This window comes from Meles meles, chromosome 11 (assembly GCF_922984935.1).
Source record: "Meles meles chromosome 11, mMelMel3.1 paternal haplotype, whole genome shotgun sequence".
NCBI classification, from domain to species: Eukaryota; Metazoa; Chordata; class Mammalia; order Carnivora; family Mustelidae; genus Meles; species Meles meles.
In genome coordinates, this window is record NC_060076.1 from 61257721 (window position 1) to 61280587 (window position 22867).

The 22867-nt window shown below is 35.0% G+C and overlaps 1 protein-coding gene across 49 annotated transcripts in view; it reads left to right on the forward strand.

Moving 5' to 3' along the window:
- The window catches only part of PTPRD (protein tyrosine phosphatase receptor type D), a 2308694-nt gene that overhangs the window by 2178108 nt on the left and 107719 nt on the right, over positions 1-22867 (forward strand). For 30 of the 49 annotated variants that reach the window (XM_046022098.1, XM_046022091.1, XM_046022095.1 and 27 more), the window contains 3 exons: positions 572-684; positions 12237-12278; positions 12783-12880. In XM_046022098.1, the coding sequence (XP_045878054.1) occupies positions 572-684; positions 12237-12278; positions 12783-12880 (253 nt within the window). The remainder of the gene's footprint in view (positions 1-571; positions 685-12236; positions 12279-12782; positions 12881-22867) is intronic. The other 19 variants (XM_046022111.1, XM_046022108.1, XM_046022115.1 and 16 more) reach the window with 1 other exon arrangement.

Sequence of the window (22867 nt, forward strand, 5' to 3'; positions counted from 1 at the left end):
GCTAACTTGGAATCTTAGAATACACTGTATTTGTCTGCCTTCTGGGAAAATCCAATTTAGGTCCTCTTTGTAGCCATCAGTCATATAATCTTGGAAAGAGGAAAGAAGGGGTATAGTTTTAGCTCTTCAGCTTGAGGCTCAGTAGTTGCAGAGGTTTTTCTCTATGGTAAACACATTCATGGTATTGGTACTCTATTAGCATTGGCTATTACAGGTACTCTGTCCTTTTCCTCACTAATTGAACCAGTGGATAAAGGAGATTTGTTGAACAAGGACTTAAGTTTATCTTTCCAACACCGCCCCCCCCAAAGCCGAAAGGCAGAGGCAATGAAAAATTTGATTCTAGAGCAATGAAAAATTTGAAATCATTCACTTAAATAAAAGTTTTAGACTTGAGGAAACAGTCTAGGCCAAGAGAGGAAAAGCAACCTGAACAAGGTCACGAAGCTGGACTGTTGAATAGTTCATAACAGAAAGTTGGGAGGGAGAGGGGGTTGCATGACTCTCTGTTTTTTAAATGTTTGTATTCCTTTTTTTATTTTATTCTTACATTTTTATTTTCTCCCTATAGGAAGAGGGCAGAGTCTGACTCTAGAAAGAGCAGCATACCCAACAGTAAGGAGGTCCCTTCACACCATCCAACAGACCCAGTAGAACTGAGGCGCCTTAATTTTCAAACACCAGGTAAGAGGCAGGACTCCTTTTGTCCATAATACAGTATTTACTGGAAATTTTTTTGGCCAACTGATATTGCTTTGAGAGATAAATGTATCACTTTATTTAGAATAATTTTGTTTATCCTGATTTTTAATTGTAATATTATTGAGATTCACTATACATAAGTCTTGAAAGAATATTAATTTTGCAAATCTGAGGTGGAGTAGACAAGAGAAAACATGTAATTCACCTTCAGATTTTGGAAAAACTATAGTCTTGCAAGAATATCTACCATTTTGGGGGTTTAATGCCATTTATTATTTTTAATGACACTTATCTGGCAAGAATTCAGTTTCTCATAAAGTAAATGAATGGGTGGATGGATGTTGTATCATTCATTCCATGGGGAAAGAATAGACTTATTTTGTATTTTCCTGTTAATTTGCGTCTATGTTTCACTGAAGAAAGGGGGGGCGGTGAGAGGGAAAGAAACAAAGTGGGGCAAAAATCAGTTTCTTTTCAAATTTACCTATACTGCATGTAACCGGCCAATTTGGTCTCTTATAGGGACGCATGTAAAGTGATTGAGGATAAGAAAAATATCCTTGTTTCTTAAAGAACATTAAGTGCTTCAACAGAGCAAATCTGTCATTCCTGCTGAGGGACATTTTATACAATATTATTAATTCAAGGCTAGCTCTATTTTGCCTTTTTTCAAGTAAATTTTATTTATACCAAATGAATGGTAAATAATAAATGGTAAAGAGATCTAAAAATGTAAAACTGAGTGGCACTGCCATAATACCTAAGGATAGTTAAGAAAGTAAAGAGCTGATCTAAGAAGTCTGACTAAAATTTGGTTGTGTTATTGTTTGCCAAATTGTTGGCAGGTGTGTCAAATGGCCGTCCTAACTCATAGTAGGATATACTACAAATGTGTTAAACTACACATTTGCAGTGAATTGCTTTGAATTGAATACAATGCATTGTATTTGGCTTATTCTCTCCCTTAGATGTATATGTATCATCGTAACTAATAACAATTCAGTTGAAAGAAACATCTGGCATTTTCAAAGTGGTTATACAAATCATCATCATAAATGTAGGTCGTTTTTAAAGTTCTATCTCAAAGGAGGTTAGATTTTTTTAAAAATCAGTTTTTTAAAAGCAAAGGTATACCACAAACAGCATAAAAGTAGAAGAAAATGTTCATGTAGCCAAAACTCTCTTGTATGTATTTTTTAAAAGGCTGATAAATGCGGACTTTGCACATCTGATGGTAATTGAACAAATCTATGCAATCCTCTAGGATCATTGTAGTTTTGTAGATGCTCCCTGTTGAGTCTCTATCTAACTACCCCATTAAGGCAACTGGATATGAATTGAGTTCTGTAGTAAGCCTTCTCAGTTCACTTTCTGAAATAGTAGTATACTGATTTCTTTAGGCTATAGGCAACGTCTTAATAATGGACCCAGGAATTCATACACTTTTCCAATTTGGCCAAACAAATGTATAGAGGACCAAAAGCCACGGAAATGATGTGCAATAAGATTTCTTACAAGAGCAGCACATTGTGGAAATGGAGAAAATGACTTAGTCAGTATCTTGCTGCTCTGCCCTGCCCCTTCTGGCTTTTATGTGAAGTGTCACCTGTATTAGAAACAACCTTGGTTTTCTAGCAGAGACAGAAGCATAGTATAGAGTGAATGGAAAGTCAAAGATAGCCCCAGAAGGAAAGGACCAGTAACAGAGCTCCCCCTCATCTATCCCAATACCAACAGAGCATGCTTATGGGCATAAATAGAAAGGAAGAATGGGAACTGTGTAGAAAGGATCATCAGCAAAGTGCTGGCAACTACAAACAAGAAAGGGAATAGAAATGACTTTAAACCAAGAGACCTCCATCTATAAGTACTCAGTTTTATGGGCAATTTTGTAAATATGGTCAAATAAAAAAAAGTTCATAAGGAATCTAATTTTCCCAGTGAATGTGGGAATATTAGATCCATTTATGGAGAGAGTCTGTTAAATTTCACAGAAGTCCATGGAAAAGAGAATAAATGTTGCAGTTGAAGAGACATTGCTTACCCCATCATAGCTTTACAAAATTGAAATGAGGGGCTAAGGTTATGGAAGGTATCATTTAACTAAGGTTAGACTTTTTACATCAAATGAGTAACGGAATAAAGGCAAAATAAACAAAGAGGAGACAAGATTTAATAGAGGAAGACAATAAAACAGGAGAAATTGTCCTAAGGTCCTATCATATCTGCTCACTATGGAAACACTATGTTGTGCTAAGTTTTAGCTCAGGTAAGCAATCTACTTGAGCTCGATTTGTTGAAACAGTCTATTTGCTCCCCAAGCTCAATAAAGTGGCATGCTGTCCTGAAAATTTCACCAGTTGACAAAGAATATAGACTCAGCTGTTAAGGTGAAATTCATAAAAATGTGACCATTTGCTCAACTGGTACAGATTCTAAGCAGTGGCTATAAATTGCTTTTGTTACTCGCCAACAGGATAATAGGTAGGGTTAGTGGCCAAATAACCTTTTTGTGTTTTTCCTCTCCTCTTGTTCACAAATAATCAAGGGTTTTCCTGCATGATACAATGAAATGACCCCTTTAGTAGGTGTTGTACAGCAAATGATATGACGCTCCTTAATTTTTGTATTTTAATCTCTTTCACTATCTGAAATGTGCTTTTATATATATCATACTTTTGGAAGTAAAATCATTTATCCACAAACATAAAATTTAACAGTTCTTATTAATGGTATACATACGTAGGGAGTTAACCACCCACATCTTCATTCCAAACAAATAATTTTTAACGAAATTAAAAAAAAATTGTGATTCATGTATCAGCCCCTAGCACCTGAACTTGTTCAAAGCAAGTTCATTTCCACTTCCAATGGATCTGTTGAGGAAGATAAAATATCAAACAAAGATCCATTTGAAATTCAGTAGGTATTTCAGAAGGTAAAGAAAGAACATCATTTAGTTTACTAATTTATAAGTTCTTCTTTCATTAAAAAAAAAATCTTGGGGGACACCTGGGTGGCTCAATCGTTAAGTATCTGGCTTTGGCTCAGGTCACAATCCCAGGCTCCCTGTTAGTGGGAAGACTGATTCTCCCTTTCCAACTCCGCCTTGCTGTCTCTTTCTCTGTCAAATAAATAAATAAAATCTTCAAAAAATTAAAATAAAAAAATAAAATAAATCTTGGGAATGGAAAAACTATTCACTTCTTAAAGTATTTATTCTTGTTGAAGAGCCTCGAACATAAGAAGGCAGACATTTTTCCCTCAATTCTATCCCATACTCAAAAGGTATTGAAAACATTCCAAATTTCCTATAAATACAGTATTCTGAAAGTTTAAATTCTTCAAAGAAAAATATACCCTTCACTGCAGTACCACAAACATACCTATCATTGGGTCAGAGAAGGAAACATCAGATTCCTGTCCACTGTCTCTCCACTATGGCACAAAGTAAAGGCAAAGAAATCTGTTGTTTTCAGTAAAGCCATCTTTGCAAGGCTGTGGGGTATAGAAAAACACTGCTTTAGCACACTTTCCAAATTTTGGATGACAATCTAGTCACTGTGTTTGTGAAATGCTATATTCAAGCATATGAACAGGGCAAGGAAGACCAACATCTTCCTAAGAGCATATGGTACCTCTTTTTGTAGGTGTTTCCCATGAACATGTTTATTAGCTGGAATACAGTCTGTTGGAATTGGCAATATTCAAGTAATTTGTTTAGAACTTAAGTTACCCAATCTATTAAAAAATATATAGTTGGCAATAATTAGCCATCATTTATTGATGGTACTGGGTTGGTAAGAGCTAGTATGAAACAGGCAATTCAAGTACTATTGCTTGTATCACCCATGACCTACAAAATTAGAGTCCTAAGTACATAAGAAGGTATCATTTAGCTAAGGTTAGACTTATCACTTCAAATGGAAAATGGAGTAAAATGCGAAAAGGAGAGAGGAGATGTTGTAGAAGAATTTGCTAGACTTACTAATTGCTAATCAAGTCTTACAAGTCTTTAAGCTTTGCAGAGGAAAGGAAAATACTCATTTATTAAAAGATGATTTTAAAATAACTGCTAGTAATCCTCATACATCTTTGTGGACTGCAGTAACTGCGTATGCACTAAGATGAGTTGACAGATGAGTTACATGTTAAACCAAAGTGAACTGTGCCCATTGGCCTAGGTTGGGAGGAAAGTTTTGTGTGTGTGTAAAAAAAATGTATCTAAGTCTTTTTATAACCTATACCTCAAATAATTCTTGTTCTTGATTACAAAAGCAACATATGTTTATTGGGGCAATTGTGTAAAATAGAAAATAAGCTTGTAACAATTGTTGTACATATGCTGTCGCTACACAGGTGTTCATTATAGTAAATATTTTGTATGTTTGAAAATTTTCATAAATTGGTAAAGATGAAAAAAACACATTTAGAAAAGAGAAATTACTCTTTACCCCCCACTTCTTATTTTTCTTCTATTTGTCTTCTTTTTTTGGAGGGCATATTTAAAATATAAGTAAAAGATTCCCTATAACTATTCCAAATTTGCCCTTCAGGAATAGCTATCATATACAATCCCACAATTTTTCATATGTATATGAAAAAGACTTGCATATGTATATACAGTTCTTTAATTGATAAAAATGGATAGCAAGTATATAGACAAATGATGTACATAAAAATTTCTTTTTATTAACATAATATATTATTTGTTTCAGGGATACAGGTCTGTGAATCCTCAGTCTTAAACAATTCACAGCACTTACCACAAAAATTTCTTGTTTTAACATTTATTTTTTCCAAGATTTTTATTTATTTATTTGACAGAGACACGGTGAGAAGGGGAACTCAAAGAGGGGGAGAAGAAGGGGGGGAAGCAGACTTCGCGCCAAGCAGGGATGCCAGTCTCCATTCTATCCCAGGGTCCTGGATCATGACCTGAGCCAAACCCAACAACTGAGTCACCCAGGCGCCCCCTATTTTAACATTTAAATACATAAATACAGACCTTTTTCCAAGTTAGTGTATTAGGTTTTATCTCCTTCTTAGTAGCCAATGGTCTTGACATTATTCACTTCTACAGATGACACAAAATGTATTGACATTCCATATTAATGGAGGCTATTTTCCGTGATTTACTCTTGCAAATAATACTGCAGTAAGCAATACTGAGTGTACATCTTTCCACATCTTTGTTGCTACCTCCAAATATTAAACACCTGGAAATGCAAGTACAAAGTCCTAGGGAAGCACATTTACCATTTTGATAGAGACTGCCAATAACAGATTTTTCTTGAAATATTATAAAAAGCCTTTACCAACAGGTGGCAGTCCTCTGAGCCCTGGCCTCTAGCATTAGACAGAAGACTAAAATAAATATAATACCATCAAAAGATGATGATATATAAGAAAACCAAAGAAGCTACTAGTATGTGTTCATGTATCAACTGTATCCCAACAAAGCAAATTTAGAATTTCAGCATCTCAGAGAAATAAGCTTTCTTTCAAGGACAAAGGTGTGAGGGAACATGTAATTAACAGCATCATGTTGTAAGCCAGTCACCACCTTTCTTTGTGACTGTGAAATTATTTTTCTCTGCTGCCTTTTGGTTGCCTTGTTTGTTTCCATTAAAAGTGTTTTTTTTTTCTGTGAAATCTTCTAATATTTGTACCTCCTTCTCACATCCCTCTCTCTGTACCCCCTCTAAAACAAACAACAAACAAACAAACAAACAAAAAAACACAAAAAAACCCCACAAATAACCCTTCAAACAAAAACAACAAAAAACTGCAGGGTTTGTGCTTTCACCTTTTAAGAAAAGAAATTTAAAAATTGATGATCAGATGTTACAACATAAAAGCCTCGTTTTCATTCTGAGGATGACCTTAATATGTTTTGCCCTAAAGCATGCATGGATGGTAGGTGATTGATGGGCTGTGGAAAACAGAAACAAACTGGGGAAAAGTTATCATATCAGAAATAGCAGTATCAGCAGCAGAAATGTCTGCACAGCAGCTGAATGGGCTTTAAAAACTTTTGAAGCCTCTTTGTTGATCCATCAGTGGTATTAATTGGATCAATGCTAACAAGATCCATATTTATATATACTTATCTTCATATTTTGCACTATAAGAAACTTACATATATGACCTTACTTAAGAACACCATATGTGTTCTTTGTATATTTCAAAAAACCTTGGTTCATTGAATAGAAATAGCAAATTTCTGATATAAAGAAACATGGTTTGTTAAATTCTGCATTCTGAAAAATTCCCCATAAAAATGAGTCTTACTTATGCTATCCAGTGCTTACCTGAAAAAGTGCTCTTGGAACATCTTTCCTTAATGATGATCCTACTCATAGGTTAAGTCAAATTGTCATTATTGTTCTGCCATATAGCAATTATATCATATAAATCAATATTCTCTTTTGCCTTTAACTCATTATTCATTTGTGAAGCAAACTGCAAACATTGAATATTTATATTTCATTCAGGGTATTCTAAATGGCATATAAATTATTTTAAAATCTGACCAATTTTTTAATAAACTAAGTTTCTCTCTGTGACTGTTAAGTATATTTTTGACAGAGATATACCATTGATTGGATGAACAAATTATTTTCTCCCTGTTCCATGGCCACAAATTGTTCTCCAGATTTTTATCATGTTTTTTGTTTGTTTGTTTCTTTGGAAAGGAGAACCATGAAGAGAGTATTGTTGAATCATCACACATATATGTTAACAGAAAAAATCATCTAACAGATGTTCTACCACCCCCTAAAAAAAGATGTCTCCCGACTCTTAGTGACCTCAAAAACTTTACTTAGCAAAATAATTACAAAGTGGTCATTGGCATTAAGTGCAAGATTTTAAAATTGCCAAAATAAAGCAAGTATTTGATGAACATTTCCATATAGATGTTTGAAATTACTGTTGATTAGATGACTTAGTAAAATTAAACAGAATATTTTGAAGGCAGAAACATTGTAAATTGGAGATTTTTTAAAAATCTGCCAAATAATACTACAGTTTTTAACATTTTGAATTTATACCTTTAGTATACCTTTAGTTCATGTTTTCATGGAAAATCACAAAATGTTGACAAGAGGGGACTGGTAAATACAGGTGTGCATAGGGGCACTTTTTCCCTCTTCCCACCACTTAAACAGACATACCTTCAAATGAAGCTATTATTGACATATTTTTTCTAACTGAGGATGGTTTATGATCCCTGTGGCAGGGCATAAGTAGTCCAAACATTTTCAGAGGTCCATATTTATGAATATGGTACCAATCTGCCCGGACATTAAATGGTACAAGAGACAGTATAGCATAATGAAAAGTGTCCTAAATAAGAAGTGACAGGGTCTGGGATCAAATCCCTCAGTAGCCTTAGTTTTACTAATAGTGATGACCTTGATCAAATCTTCTACCCTTCTGAGCTTCATTTTCCTAATTGACAAAATTAATGTGGAAAAGGAGGGGAAATAAATGAACTTGCAGAGAGTTATCCAGGAGAGATGTATACATTGTTAAGCCCCCCCAGACAACATTTGATGTCTAGCCCATTGTCTTGTGGATAATTAATACTTAATTTACACACCAAAGAAACATTTTCCTCTTTTAAAACAGAGGCTGCAATTTAGTTAGCCAAATGTGGCCTGCGGAGGTCTTTTCTTTGACTCCCACTGGGTTTCAACAAAGTTTTAAAGCGACGGTGAAAACTGAGGAAAAATTCACATCATAATCTGGGTTTGCAACTGCTACTAAAAACCTGAAAATTTTTACTTTGTGACTCTATGGTTCCACCTAGAAGATTTCTGCTAGAGCTGAAGAGTTTGGCCCATTAAACACGTTCTCCACAGTGTACACCAGCCCTCAACATGACCCTGACCTTGAGACTGAATGTCAGTTTCCATTCATTTCATGCCTATTTTTATTTTTCATATAATAGAGAATATTTTTTTTTTCTTGAGCCTCCTTTAAAAGTAGGGAAATGAAATCCAGCCATAGAAAATGGCTTGCTTTAAGGAAATGAGCATGAGCACCTTTGTTTGTGAAAGTGTTCCCTATGCCCGACCTGGTCGTCTTCAGTCCTTTACCTTACCTAAAGGCCCCCTTCAGCCCGTGGAGACTTTGCGCCTGCTTGAGAAGATTGTCACCACCATTCCAGAATTAATACATAGAAAGATGTCAAAAGTACTTAGGATTTTATTTACTAGATTGACTAATGTATAAAGTCATTTAACTCTTCTGGGCTTCAGAGGCCTCTTGTGTAAAACGAAAAGCCTGGGCTAAGTGACCTCTAAGGCACTGCTCAGCTTCAAATGCCATGATGTTAAAGTTTTAATTCTTGTAATGAAGCCTTCATGACATAACCATCATAAATATATACCATGTTAAAAGTAGCCATCATGATTTTTCCTCCAACCTAAGGCAGATTTCAGTGACTGCATCCATCCATTTTTCATCTTGACAGTGTATATTGTGGATATCATGGCTTCAAAATGAAAGCACCATTCAGATTCAACATGTGCCTTTAAAATGCACTGATGTTGTGCATTTGTAGCCTCGAACAATTTGTCATGACCCTGGCAAGTCCTCTTCGCTGTAAACTGCACTTTAAGTTCTTTACTATTAATAATAGCTAAAGTACTAAATCTCACTAAATGGAGAATCAGAGCAGATTCAAGGTATTACCAAAAGAAAGCTGATTACATTCTCATAAATCCTGATATAATTTTTGAATGGAAAAGATAAACAAGTGACACACCCCCATCATAATTTACCTGGACCAAGAGTCATTGCTGGGGAACTTTAAAAATATCAATGCCTGGTTCATATCGCCAGAGGTTCTGACTTAATTGGTCTGGTGTGCAGCCTGGAAAAAAAAAAATTAAAGCATCTCAAATGATGCTAATGTAAAAACCCTCATCTAATAAATATATTGTTTGTAGACCAGGAGCAATAGCCAGGTTACCAAGGCAGAAGTTTGAGAATATGCTACAGTAACATCAACTTCATCGTTTTCTTAGTGTCTGCTCTTCTGTTCAGAATCTAACATGCTTGATTATATCATGTAAAATTGTTTCCATGTTGAACAATGGAGAAGTTTGGGGATAATTATATAATTACTTTTTAGTAACTCCTTGGGGATTATTTTCTGATATGAGCTAGAGTTTCATGTTAAAGTTTCATCCCAGATTTATTAAGTAGCATAATTTTTATGATGACGTTTGTTTCAAATACTTGACAATAACATCATAGTCTCTTGAGTTAGCTAAAGAAAATGGTATTGAACTTAAGTAATTCGAAAAGTTGATCATTAAACTGCATAGATTTTTAGTTTATAGACAGTAAATTCTCCCCATGGGTCAAAAAAAAAAAAAAAGGTTCAATAACTTCTAGAACACTTACAATGAAAACTGTGCCCAAGAGACTCTTCTCTGTTGTTCCATATGTTTAGACATCCTATCTACAGGAGGTAGAAGTAAGAGTTATAAAGGAAGTGACTCCAGAAGTTACCTAGCTCTGCAGTTTTATTTTACAGATAAAAATTTGAGGTTCTTTGTTCCAAGTGATTTGTCCCTATTTGTAGATGGCAAAACCAGAAGAATTCCCCTCCATATTCTAGTCTAGGATTCCTTCTTCTATACCATCAGAATCCCACAAGTTTACCTCTTTTTTCCGTGAAACATCCATTCTGCCATTTTTACTTGTCCTAGAATTGTGATGGAACATGATACAAATTGATGTGTCTTAAACAATGATTCTTGAATGCTGTGCTATCTTTGCATATGATATATACATCCTGATTTAGAAGATAAGAAGTCAGTATAGGTTTACTTGGATTTCTGTATAATTAGCTTCCAAAGTAAATATGTTGATCACGTCTTTGGTTGATTATTACGGTCTTCTACTGCTGTTATACTAATATTTTTCCCATCTCCAACTGGCTTTACTTTTTGCAGCTTTGAGCAGTAATTCAGTCCCCTACGCCTCCCTGATTGGCTCTGTGTCCTCCCTCTCTAGCCAAACCACCACTCAGTCCATATATGATAATAACTCTCTCCCACGATTCGCTCGAAAAGGTCTAAACATCTTTGTCTCTTTATTTTCTCTGTTAAAGCACTGTAATGGATGTCTACATCTGTCCATTTCCATTTCCAGATAAGCCTAGAGTCTCTTGTGCCTTTGCATTTCCATTCTTGTCACTGGGGGTGCCTCATCTGGATAAGATCACTTTAATTATTAGACCACTGTCACCCACCTACTCCCTCCACAGAATGTAAATTAGTTTGATTCCACCATTTATATGGAAAAGTTCCATAAGTGGGCTCCAATATTTTGGTCCAAATACATAATTATATCTGCAACAAAGAGTTTCTATTTCTAAGCCAACTCATTTTTATGAGATCTTCCCTTAATATTGTAGTTGACTGGAAGCTATAAACACTAAAACACCACCTATTATAACATTGTATTAAAATGATTACCTGGAAGAAGCAAAAGAGATTTTTATTTAAGTTACCAGAACCATTGATAATTTGACATTTGAGATAATGGAACTTACTGGGTGGCTTTCAATAAATGGCACAATTTCTAAAATGCCCATAAAATAATCACATGTCTTGCTGACTTAATGGTCACCATTCCATAACTTAATACCTTCCAAAGAGTCCCAGGACAGCAGAATGTCAACATGGCCTCCAGTTTGAGCTCCTCCCCCATTCTTTTTCCTCTTCAGAGTCTTCCCTGGGGGCATGCTAGTTCAAGTTTTTCTAGCCAGCTGGAATTTTTATCCCTAAGACATGAGTCAGCGATGTTCTCTCATGGTACTCTAAAATTTAATAATAGAGAAATAGAATGTACATCACATGAAAAGTGAGAAAACAGTGGAAAGACACAGGAATCACCAAAATTAATGGTGGAGTATTTTAAACAGAATTTGTGAAACTAATATCACTTCAGCTGGCAGACTGAACTAAGATATGCTGTCCCTGTCACTGCTTTGTTTCTTTTTCCATCCCTTTTCCCTCCCTGTCCTTTCACCATCTGGTCACTCTCCTGCATTCATTTCCCATTTGTGGACAAAGATGTTTACACCTGAAGTAGATTGTAGGTTTTGCTGGTGGTTGAATAATGGGGACCTGGGGCAAATACCACAGAGCTGTTAGTGTGGCCATTTATAAGTGTCCAGGTGAAGGCCATAACACCAACCTCTACAATCTGCTACTAGTGGAAACATTTTTGAACCTCAGTTTGGTGTCTAATTTTGTCATCAGTGATTATCGTCTATGAACTGTGGTGCATGTCATTCTTTGTGTCCATGTTTGCATGTGAATGTCAGTCACCTCCAGGTCTGTGAAATATTAAAGCAATCTTAATCAAGTCTCAATGTCTAGTGAATCCTGTAAAAACTTACAACATTTTTATCAGTCCTTTAAAAAAAGTATATCAGACTATCCATTTCATTTTTTTTAACAATTTCTTTCTATTTTATTTTATTTACATCATCATTTCCTTTGCAGGTTCAGATGATTCCGGTTACCCTGGTAACCTTCATTCTTCAAGTTAGTTTTCCTTGATTATGCATAAATCACTTTATGTTTCCTATCAAGCTACTACTCTTTCCCTTTTAGGCCTTTCTCAGTGTCTGTTTTCTTAGTTCACTTTACACCATTTAATTCCACATGATTTCCATTTCACACAGTGCAGGAGAAGGAGTTTGAAATGACATAACAGTCATTACTCAAAGCAGAAGTTGACATCAAGCCTGACTGTCAGTTTTCTCTGCTAGCTAACTGCATCGATTCATAGCACAATAACGCTTTCTTTTACACTAGGAGTGTTAGTTTGCGGATTATGCTTGGTGACTTTTCATTTGGCTACAAAATTCATCCTTCCAGAGCATGTCCTGCTTTGAGTAACCAAACTATCTGCCTGCTTCCTCACATTAAACATCTTTACAACTCACATATTTCAGGCCATTTCTAACTATAGTATTCTCTATATTTTGAAATAGTCACCATCATTTTCATTTGTTTTCAAATGTGTTTCTTCTTTCCTTTTAATAGGTATGGCTAGCCATCCTCCAATTCCTATCTTGGAACTTGCAGATCACATTGAAAGGTTGAAAGCAAATGACAACTTGAAGTTTTCCCAGGAATATGAGGTATTTCAGTGCACTTATACTTGAAAGTAATTTCAAGAGTTGCCACCTTTTTCTTTTTTACTATATTCTTAAAAAATAACTTCATTCATGTTTTTTTAATTTTAAATATGACACTGAATCAGATAGAAAAGTTAATAGTAAATAGGCAATTGAAAAGTGTCTGCATAATCAATATAGTAGTTGTAGTTTCAAGACGTGTTGAATATTTTATATTCAGTGTTACTTAATAAGGTTGATTTTCTTTTCTGGTTTTAAGTTCATAGGATATATTGACTTGATAAGCTTCTTTGTATACCAGATGGGTACTAAATATTGAATGAATTAATTCATGTCCAGAAGCCTCCCTGAAAAAGAGAGATGACAGGGAATACATCGATTTCTCTGTATAGTTTTCCTTGACCTGAAAACCCTTTGATAATGTACACACACATGTATGTGCATTATTTTACCCTTCAGTTTTAAAATAACGCTATAATTAATATTAAGATCATAATATGTTCCTGGAAAGTTGCCTATTTAGTATCTTAAAATATAGTATACTTATATAGTATCTTAAAATTCCAGAATCTTTATAAGTTCTGTATGAGTTATTGATGGAAGTGGAAGTGAATGAAACGTCTTCATATATTTGTGTGTATTTGGATATTGTGGTATTTATCAAGCAGAAAGTTTTTAAATTGGATATTTCTCGCATTCCTCAGTAACAGGAACTCATACTGAGACCAGCTCATGAAGTGATAACTGAGCCACCATTATTTTTTTATTCAAATTTAACTTAGCACAAGGTAAAAAGGTATCCAAAAAAGTCTTATTGTTGTGCCAAACACAAAAGGTTGTTGGGTACCTGAGCAGTCCAAATACTGCCATAATGGGTTTCTATTGATTTGCTTAATGGGAAAGTTTTAAAACACATCCTTGTTACCCCTCTTGGTTTCTGTTGTATCAACTTTTTTTGTCAAGTGTTTATTTAAATTCTCCTTAGTTAACATACAGTCTATTAGTAGTTTCCGGTGTAAAATTTAGTGATTCACCACTTATATACAACACCAAGTGCTCATCTCCGCAAGTGCCTATTGTATCAATTTTAAATGTGGCTATTGAACTAGGTGATCTCTTAGTTCCTACCACTTCTAATATTCTTAAAGGATTCTTTTTTTTAAATATTATTTATTTATTTCAGAGAGAGAGAGATTATGTGTGTTCAACTGTGCACACTAATGGTGGGAGGGATAGAGGGAGAGAATCTTCAAGTAGACTCCCTGCTGAACATAGAGCCCATTGCAGGACTCCATCTCAGAACCCATGAGATCATGGCCTGAGCCAAAACCAAGAGTTGGATGCTCAATTAACTGATGCATCCAGGTGCCATAAGTTCTAACATTCTCCCCTTTCAGAGAGAACCTCTAAGAGGATTCCCATCCTCAAGTGGCTAAATGGGTATCAAGTATGTGAAGAAGATCCATGCAAGAAAATCTGAAACAGTGGGGCCTGTGGCAATCTGGATATTTGCATGGACTTTCTGAAGTCTTCAAATTATCAATTTTTCATTATTTTAAATTATTGTGCTAAGCAAAACATATCTGTAGCCCCATAGACCTCTACCCTTAAGATCCAGGTAGCTTTTTTATTCTATTTGAATATCTAGCATCTTTGTCAACTATTCAATAGAACACAAAGGGACTATATTTTTCTGATTTGCTAAGATAGATATAGATATATCTATCTATCTATCTATATATGTTTTAATTCTGTTCCCAGCATTCATAAGAATACTTGTAATTTGTGCTCGCTTCGGCAGCACATATACTAAGAGTACTTGTAATTTTAGGAAACTCACATTGGATTGTGAATTGTGTTATTTTTCTCAAATTGTCTGCTTCTTATTCCTTCCCTGTTCTTCTTGGGTCAAAATGGCAATTTTTTTTTTTTTTTTTTTTTTTTTTTTTAAACAGTTTCTGAAGTTTCTAGTTTAGGGCTTGAGGCTGCAAATTGAGTTTAAGAAAGAAAAAAAAAGAAAACAAAGCAGATAATATGTGCTATCTGAAACAACATAAAGAAACACTTAGAAATCTTTTACCTTTTCAACCTTTTCTTTATTGTTATCATGGCTCTTCTTATTCTCTTGCTATGTGCTATTTTCTTCATGGCCCCACTTTAATACTTGATTTGAGATTTTGGATGATATAATGGGTTACAAAAAATTAAAAATTGATAGCTAAACCTAAAAGTCAGTAATTTGCGCTCTATCAATATAACTTTAAACCAACAGACAATATTTGCATCATTCAGAAAATCTGTTATATGCATTAACTACAGTAACCAGCTTCCTTTTAAAATGGAATTTCTCTAGAAATACCACACATAAAGATACTGTAATGGTACTCGTTTAGCCTTTAAATCAGAAGTGCTCCTTAAAAGTAGTTATGAACTGCATGCTGCCAATGTTCCCATTAAAAACTCCCCCAGTAGCCATTGACATGATAGCCCACACTGACTTTTCACCATTTATCATGACAATGTCTGTGATTAAAGCTCCCTGGGCATGAATTGACTCTACTGTGCCTTAACAGCCATGAAGGAGATATTTAAGTGTTTTATTCATCTGTGATAATAAGATAAAGACCTCTATGTAATATTTTAGGCCACAGAGCAACACTCCCCCCAAAATTTTATATTACTTGTTATCTTCCATATAAATCTGAATAGATTTTTTAAACTAGTTTTTAGTGAAGAGAATGGAAGAAAGACAAGGCACATTATCTTCAAACATCTAATTATTTTGGCATAATCACTGTGAATTAATGATTACTCAGACTTCTCAAGAGGCATGAAACTAAACTTTTTACTCTAAGACTGAAACAGAGGTTAGAGTAATGGAGGCTGTTTACATTGATTCTGAGGTCAGAATAGAAGGAAATAGATTAAGATTAACCAGCATTATTAGATCATGTGAGAACTTCTTTATTGTAAAGGAAAGTGGGCTCAGACATTGAATTTAATGACACCTGGGAGAAAGAACTTGAGAAAATAGTAGCAAGAACACTCCATCTTGTAAATATTTATAAACACTTCTGGTTTTCATTTTCTGATATGTGACTGTAAAGTTTCACTAGAATTTAAGTAGCCAGAATTTGAGGATGCGATCTAGAATGTAGGGAGTAAAGTTTTCCCAAAAGTTGGTATCTGTCAAAGCTTGCATTAGCTGTTGAATCTGTCAGCCATGATAACCAGGAATGTCTATTTTGTTTATTTTTCCCCTTTCATTGAGATGTAGTTGACATATAACATTTTACTAGTTTGGGGTATACAACATAATGATTAGATATATATGTGTGTGTGTGTGTGTGTATAATACACAATGAACACTGCAATTAGTTAACATCTATCACCTTACATAATTATACATTTTTCTTATGGGAACTTTTAAGATCCATCTTCTTAGCAACTTTCAAATATAAAATATTATTTACTCTAGTCATCATGTTATACAATATGTCCCCAAGACTTATTTATTTTATAATTGGAAGCTTGTACCTTTTAACCACCTTTAACCCTTTTTGCCCTGTCTCCCCACTCCACCCCAACCTCTGGCAGCTACCAATCTGTTCTCTATTTCTGTGAGTTTGTTTTTTTAAGACTCCACATATAAGTGAGATCATACTTATCTCCCTCTGTGCTTATCTTTCTCTGTCCAACTTAGTTCATTTGGTATATTGCCTTCAGGGTCCATCCGTGTTGTCACAAATGACAGAATTTCCTTCTATTTTATGAATGAAATATATATATATATATATATATATATATATATATATATATATATATTTATATAACATTTTCTTGATCTATTAATCCATCAATGGACCTTCAAATTGTCCCCATGTCTTGGCTATTGTAAATAATGCCACAATGGATATGAGGATGCAGATAGCTCTTCTTCAACTTACATTCCCACTGACAGTGCACAAGAGCTCTCTTTTCTCCACATCATTGCCAATATTTATTTCTTGTCTTTTTGATGCCAATCATTCTAAAAGGTGAGAAGTGATACCTCATTGTACTTTGATTTGCAATTCCCTGGTAATTAGTGATGTTGAGCACATTTTCATGTATTTGTTGACCGTGTGTATGTCTTCTATGGAAAAAATGTGTGTTCAGATCCTCTGCCTATGTTTTAATTGGCTTGGATTTTTTTTTTTAATTTTGTTTTTGTTTTTGCTATTGGGTTATATGAGTTCTTTGTACTTTTGAAATAGTGACTCCTTGTTAGATATATAATTTGTGAATATTTTCTCCTAGGTAATGTCCATTTTAAAAGAGCAGTTTAAGTGATTTGATGCAGGTGCTCTGAAGACTTTAATTTAAGAAACATATTGGTTTAGGGTAATATATGACAGAGCATCATCCTCCAGTTTTTATTTCAGAAACCCCTGAGATAGCAAATAAACTGATGTTTAAGAATCATTTGACATGCATCAGAGTCAATATTAACATTATCAATACCATATACATAAATCCTATTTGTCTGATCGTAAGTAACCAGCTCTGACAGTTTGTGTAAGGGGGAAAAGAGGAGTTTGCTTTATTTATTATAAATTATATATTACAGATTTATTTATTATAAATTATCTATGATAGAACTAAAGACTAACAATATAGGTATGCTTTAAGAACTGTTGTCTGGATTTCCTGACATTCTCTTTAATGTTTTCATCCTTGTGTTTTTATCTGGAGTGACCTCATTCTTTCCCTTGTTAAGCCAACTTCTTTTGTTTCTCCCATCCACATATAGAAAATATGACCTCTGATCATGTTTCCATTAACAAAGCATGCTCCTGAAGAAAGACACCTTTTTTTTTCCCCCATTCAAATTCCAAATGCCAGAAAACAAACTCTGAACTCCAGTTAACTCATTTTGTTATGGAAACACGTATGAGGACATAGCTACTAACAGTCCACCCATATACAACTTCCTCCTTCCTTGGATTAAAAAGAGGGAAATTACTATGGAAAGGGGCTTATGAGCTGGGAGGAAAAACCAATAATTATCAACCAAAGCACTACAAAAAAGCACTATGCTAAGTTATGGGAGGAATACAGAAGTTATAAGAAACCTTTACTTCCAAGAAGTCTAGCAGGCAAAATCAAATATATACATGCAAAAGTAATAAAAAGAACACTAAGTTGCTAATCTCAAATACTAATGGAATGAAATGGAATGCTGTTGGGATTTAGCAAAGATCAGAGTGAGATGAGGAACTGGGAACAGCACTGAAGAAAAGGTAGTTTTGGTAGTGGAACTAGGAAAAAAAAGACAGTACCATTTTGTGGAGGGAAGGATCGAAGGTACATTTAAGGATGATCTGTAGTTTTATGTTTGAAGTATGGACTACAAAACAGCAGCATTCATATCACTGGGAGCTTGTAGAAATGCAGAATTTTAGGCACTATCCCAAACCTACTGAAACAGAATCTGCATTTTAACAAGACACCCTAGTGTATGTAGAGTCAGGGGAAGCACTAAGGATACTTGCTATGATAGAGCAAATTGTTTCTTGTGGAGAGTAGAGTGAAATGAAGTCAGGAAAGTAAAGAGGGCCAAGAATTATAATGAGCTTTCGTTGCCAGCTCACCATTGGCAAGGATGGGTGGATTAATGGTGGAAAGAATATGAATGTGGGCTTTGGACTCAGATAAATTTGTATTCTGATTTGAATATTTAGTATGCCTGTAGCTTTGCACAATAATATAACCCTATCCGTTTCTCATCTGTAAAATCTGTTGCTATGAGAATTAGGGAATATGTGTGTATATATGTGTGAATTTCAGAACACACATGCAGTGTGTGTGTGTGTGTGTGTGTGTGTGTGTAAAAGAAGGGGGTCAATAATGACAGCTGAAAAGTTGCACTATTTTTGCATAGCTGATGAAAGATTTTGTAGAGAAGTAATTTTATGCATTTATTAATAAATTGTGTTAAGTATGCTCCCTCATTGAACAAACATGTCATTGAATGCCAGACATGTCATTGAACAGACATGTGAATGAAAAATTATAATAAAATATAATCAGTCCTATGCCAAAAATGTTTCACAGTATAATGAGAATACAGAGCACACTTGCATGGTGGTTTATTGGAAAATTAATCTGTCAGCAATGTATATAATGGAAATAAAGGAGAAACCGGAGACAGGAAGACCAACTAGGGGAGTATAAATCGATTCTAATATGTTCAAATTACTTAAACATGCAAATAGCATTATTAGAATTCTCACTTCTGCACACTGGTGCCACAATCCTTTGTATTGTGAGAAGTTAGTGACGTGGAAACAGCCTCATCTCTTGGATATATAGATAAGTCCCTTCTTTTCTACAGCATTGGCTCACTGTTAACTGGTTGTATTTGCTCCACCCCCATTGGTCAAGACCCCTACACAGAGGTATCCCAGTGGTCACTACCAAGAAAAGTTATAATGCCAGAGATGTGAAGCCATCTCCCAATTTGGTCTTCAAGTTGCAGTTCCCCATAGAAATAATGCCCAATATCAATACTTCAGGTATAATGTACTTCAGGTACATTATAAATTTTATACCTGAATTGAGACAATAACGTCCTTTTAAATATAGTCACAACTTCACATTTTCTCCCAAGCTCCTAACAGCTGACTTACAAATAGACATACATAGTTATCCAACATCTAATTTAAAATTAATCATCACTACCTCTTTTAGTAGTGTTGTCTTAAACACACACATTAATGCTAGTCTGAAGAGCAGTCTTTTTGTTGGATCAGAGCAGAGTAGAGGAACTGTGACTCTCAAAGGCCTACCTTTGACCTATTTTGTTCTCACCACAAAAACCCAGTCCCAGCATTGTTGCTGCCATCTATGGATGTGTATTATCTTTATCTCAGCGCTCAAGTGTCCTCCACCATTTAGCATTCAGATGGGCTGAGATTTTCTTCCTGTGCTCATGGTAACACTCTCACATCTCCTGTCTGCACAGATAATAATGAGCCTTTTATCTGAAGCATTCCAGATAGCGGTGTCCTGTCCTTCTGGTTTAATAACCGCATGTATGTGGCACCTTTGTCTAGAAGGCTAAAATCTTCACAACACTCTAGTGAGACAGGTAACAGAAAAAAAGATACGTTATTTCCTTCATGAGTAATGAAGTATATCAAGACAGTGCAAAGAACATATATATAGACACATTAAAAAATGTTGCTTATGTCATTTTTTTAAGTGCTGAGAACTGAAATAGACCACAGAGACCATGTGGTTGAAACTTTCCATCTCAGGAGTAAAGAAAGAGTTGAGAAGGGAGTGACTTGCTCAAGGTCATACATGTACCTGGAATATATCTGAGCCAGGCCACAAATTTCCTTCTTATTGTTAAAAGGATACTGTACCTTAACCCACCTGCTCTAAAGACCTAAATATTTTACTGTTTGTTTCTTACTGTGGCCTGATTTACAGGGTCCAGAAACCTAAGTCTTCAACTAGATCAATATTTATACTGAAAATTTCTATGAAAATGTCATGGTTACTAGCTTATACTTCATACCTATTCCTGGGAAAACCCAGAGGTTTTCCTGACATCTTCCTATGACATTTCTTTTCTCCATAGGCCATTTCTTCATTCCCAGTGGTAAATACTATATTTCTTTATAAAAGGACAAAACTGTCATCAAAAGAGTAACCACAGAAGAGAATATTCTATTTTCCCTAGAAATAGGCTTTTTATATATTTGACCATGTGTGCCAGAGTGAGGTCTGAATGTAGGGCTAAAGCCTTCATTACTAAATGTTTCATAAACCTCCAAGCATTCATAATGCAAAACCACTTGTCATTTCTGCTTTCAATTAGTTTATAATTTATGTGTAAACTCATGAGGATGGGCATGCATTAGAGCATTACACAGATAAAAATAAAAAACTAGATACACACATACACACACAGACTTTTTCCCAGCTTTGAAAGCACTGCAACTTTCTGAAGTAAGAAAGTAGTATGACAGAGATCTGTTTTCATTTCTTATGTAAAGTAGAATAGACCAGGGAAAAGCCTTCATTTTTAAACATTACTGACACATGAGCCACATGAGATATATTTTTTTAAATTTTGAGCAAATTGTGTGTAATGGAATGAGAAAAAAAAAGACTTCATAAAATAAGAAGTAGTAACACTTTTTTTTATACTGGGATGGATGAACCAACTGCCTTCATGGAAATGAAAGTATAAGTTTATAATTCCAAGGTACAATCTCCTGGTACTCTAAGACTGGGAGCTTGGGTGAGAAAGGTGTTACCCATTTCCTTAAGTACATTTTCAATATTGGGCCAAACCCCTCGACTGCCATTCAGGGCCGTCTGCTCATTGCGCTAATGATGGGAATAGTGTGGCACAGTGGCTAAGGGCACAGGTGCTGGCAACAGCCTGCGTACGGTTGGCCCTTGGATCAAGCTATGTGACCTTATAATTGAACCTCTCTATTTTACTTTTTTCATCTCTGCAAAGGAAGTAATCATAGTACTTACCTCCTATGTAATTAAAAATAAATTGATACACATGAAATGCTTAGCAGAGTCCCTGATACAAGTGCTTACTCATCTTAGTAGCTGTTTCCTCAAATACACATCATCACTTTTAAGATGCACATCAATTTCAGAGATGTTAAAATGTGAAAAAAAACAAAATTCTTGTAGTAGGACTCAGTGGAACCCTGGACTCTTCCCATCCCGTGCATTGGTCAAATCCATAGGACTTGGTTGAATTTGGTAAAATCAACAATACTAAGAGAAGAAAAAAAAAAAAGAAAAGAAAACATGTTAATTTATTGCAGTGTAATTAGCACTTACTATGTTGCCTTTTCTTTTATTCAGATCATACCCTGTGTTACAATATAAGCTTCTCCTGGTCAGGTGTTTATGGTTTCTCAGCGTGCTGCCGGCCACACGGTGGCAAGCCCACCGCTGGGCATGCAGCAGATTATTAACCAAAATGTGTGTCTGGGTCGATTTCTCACTAAATTTACAGTTTACAGATACTTTTGTTGTGATCTCAATTGCTAGTACCAGCAACAGGAGCGAAAAGAACAAAGAATGTCTTTCTCTAAAAAGAGCTGCTTTTCTCAGTTGACATCCCAGCTGATGTATCAGCAGTGAAGCCTTATTTCAGAACTTTTCTCTGAGAAAATAGACTGTTATTATCTCTAGACAGTACAGAAGTGAATACATTTTAATACAGACCCCCTCAGATTTAACACAAAACTACCTACCGATTAAACTCCCTCTATAGTTTTCTGTAGTAAAGACGGGCCTGCCAGTTGCCAATCTAAGAAGACAGGTTTTTTTGGTTTTGCATGTTTGTTTTTGTTTTTTGGTTCATAGCTAGGAACCAGCTTCACCAAGTAAGATACAAAAGTACACAGTCCCTTCTCAGCTGGCTACCATTCTGCATCTTGTAAGCAAATCTAGTAGGACACAAAGAAACAGCAGTCCACCTTAGAAGAAACACATCCCAAACCAGGTGTGTCTATGTGTTTAGTCTTTTATTCTCTTTGAACTTCTGTACTTATTAGAACTTAAATTGCAACCAAACCAAATTTTCAAGTTTCAAAGCTAATTTTTGTTTGAACTTTAGAAATATTCTTGTGCTCAATTTTTTTTTTAAAATTTCAAACATTTTCCTTACCAATGTTAAATTCCTTTTCTTTCATACTTGGACCTTTTATGTATTGTTTTCTTTTTTCTTTTTTTTTCCTTCTGGGAGTCATGCTCTATAGAGGGAAAATCCTCTAACTCCAGTTTTGTTTCTCAATCCCTGTTCGCACACAAGTTCACCATAACTAATTGACCCTTGACCATCACTGGACATTGTCCAAATCATCTTTCTACCTGCTCCCATGTGGAGCTCAAAACTCTCAGGAAACAATTAATCCTGAAGTATTTCTAGTGCCAAAACAAGCTTTCAACTTCAAAGAAACT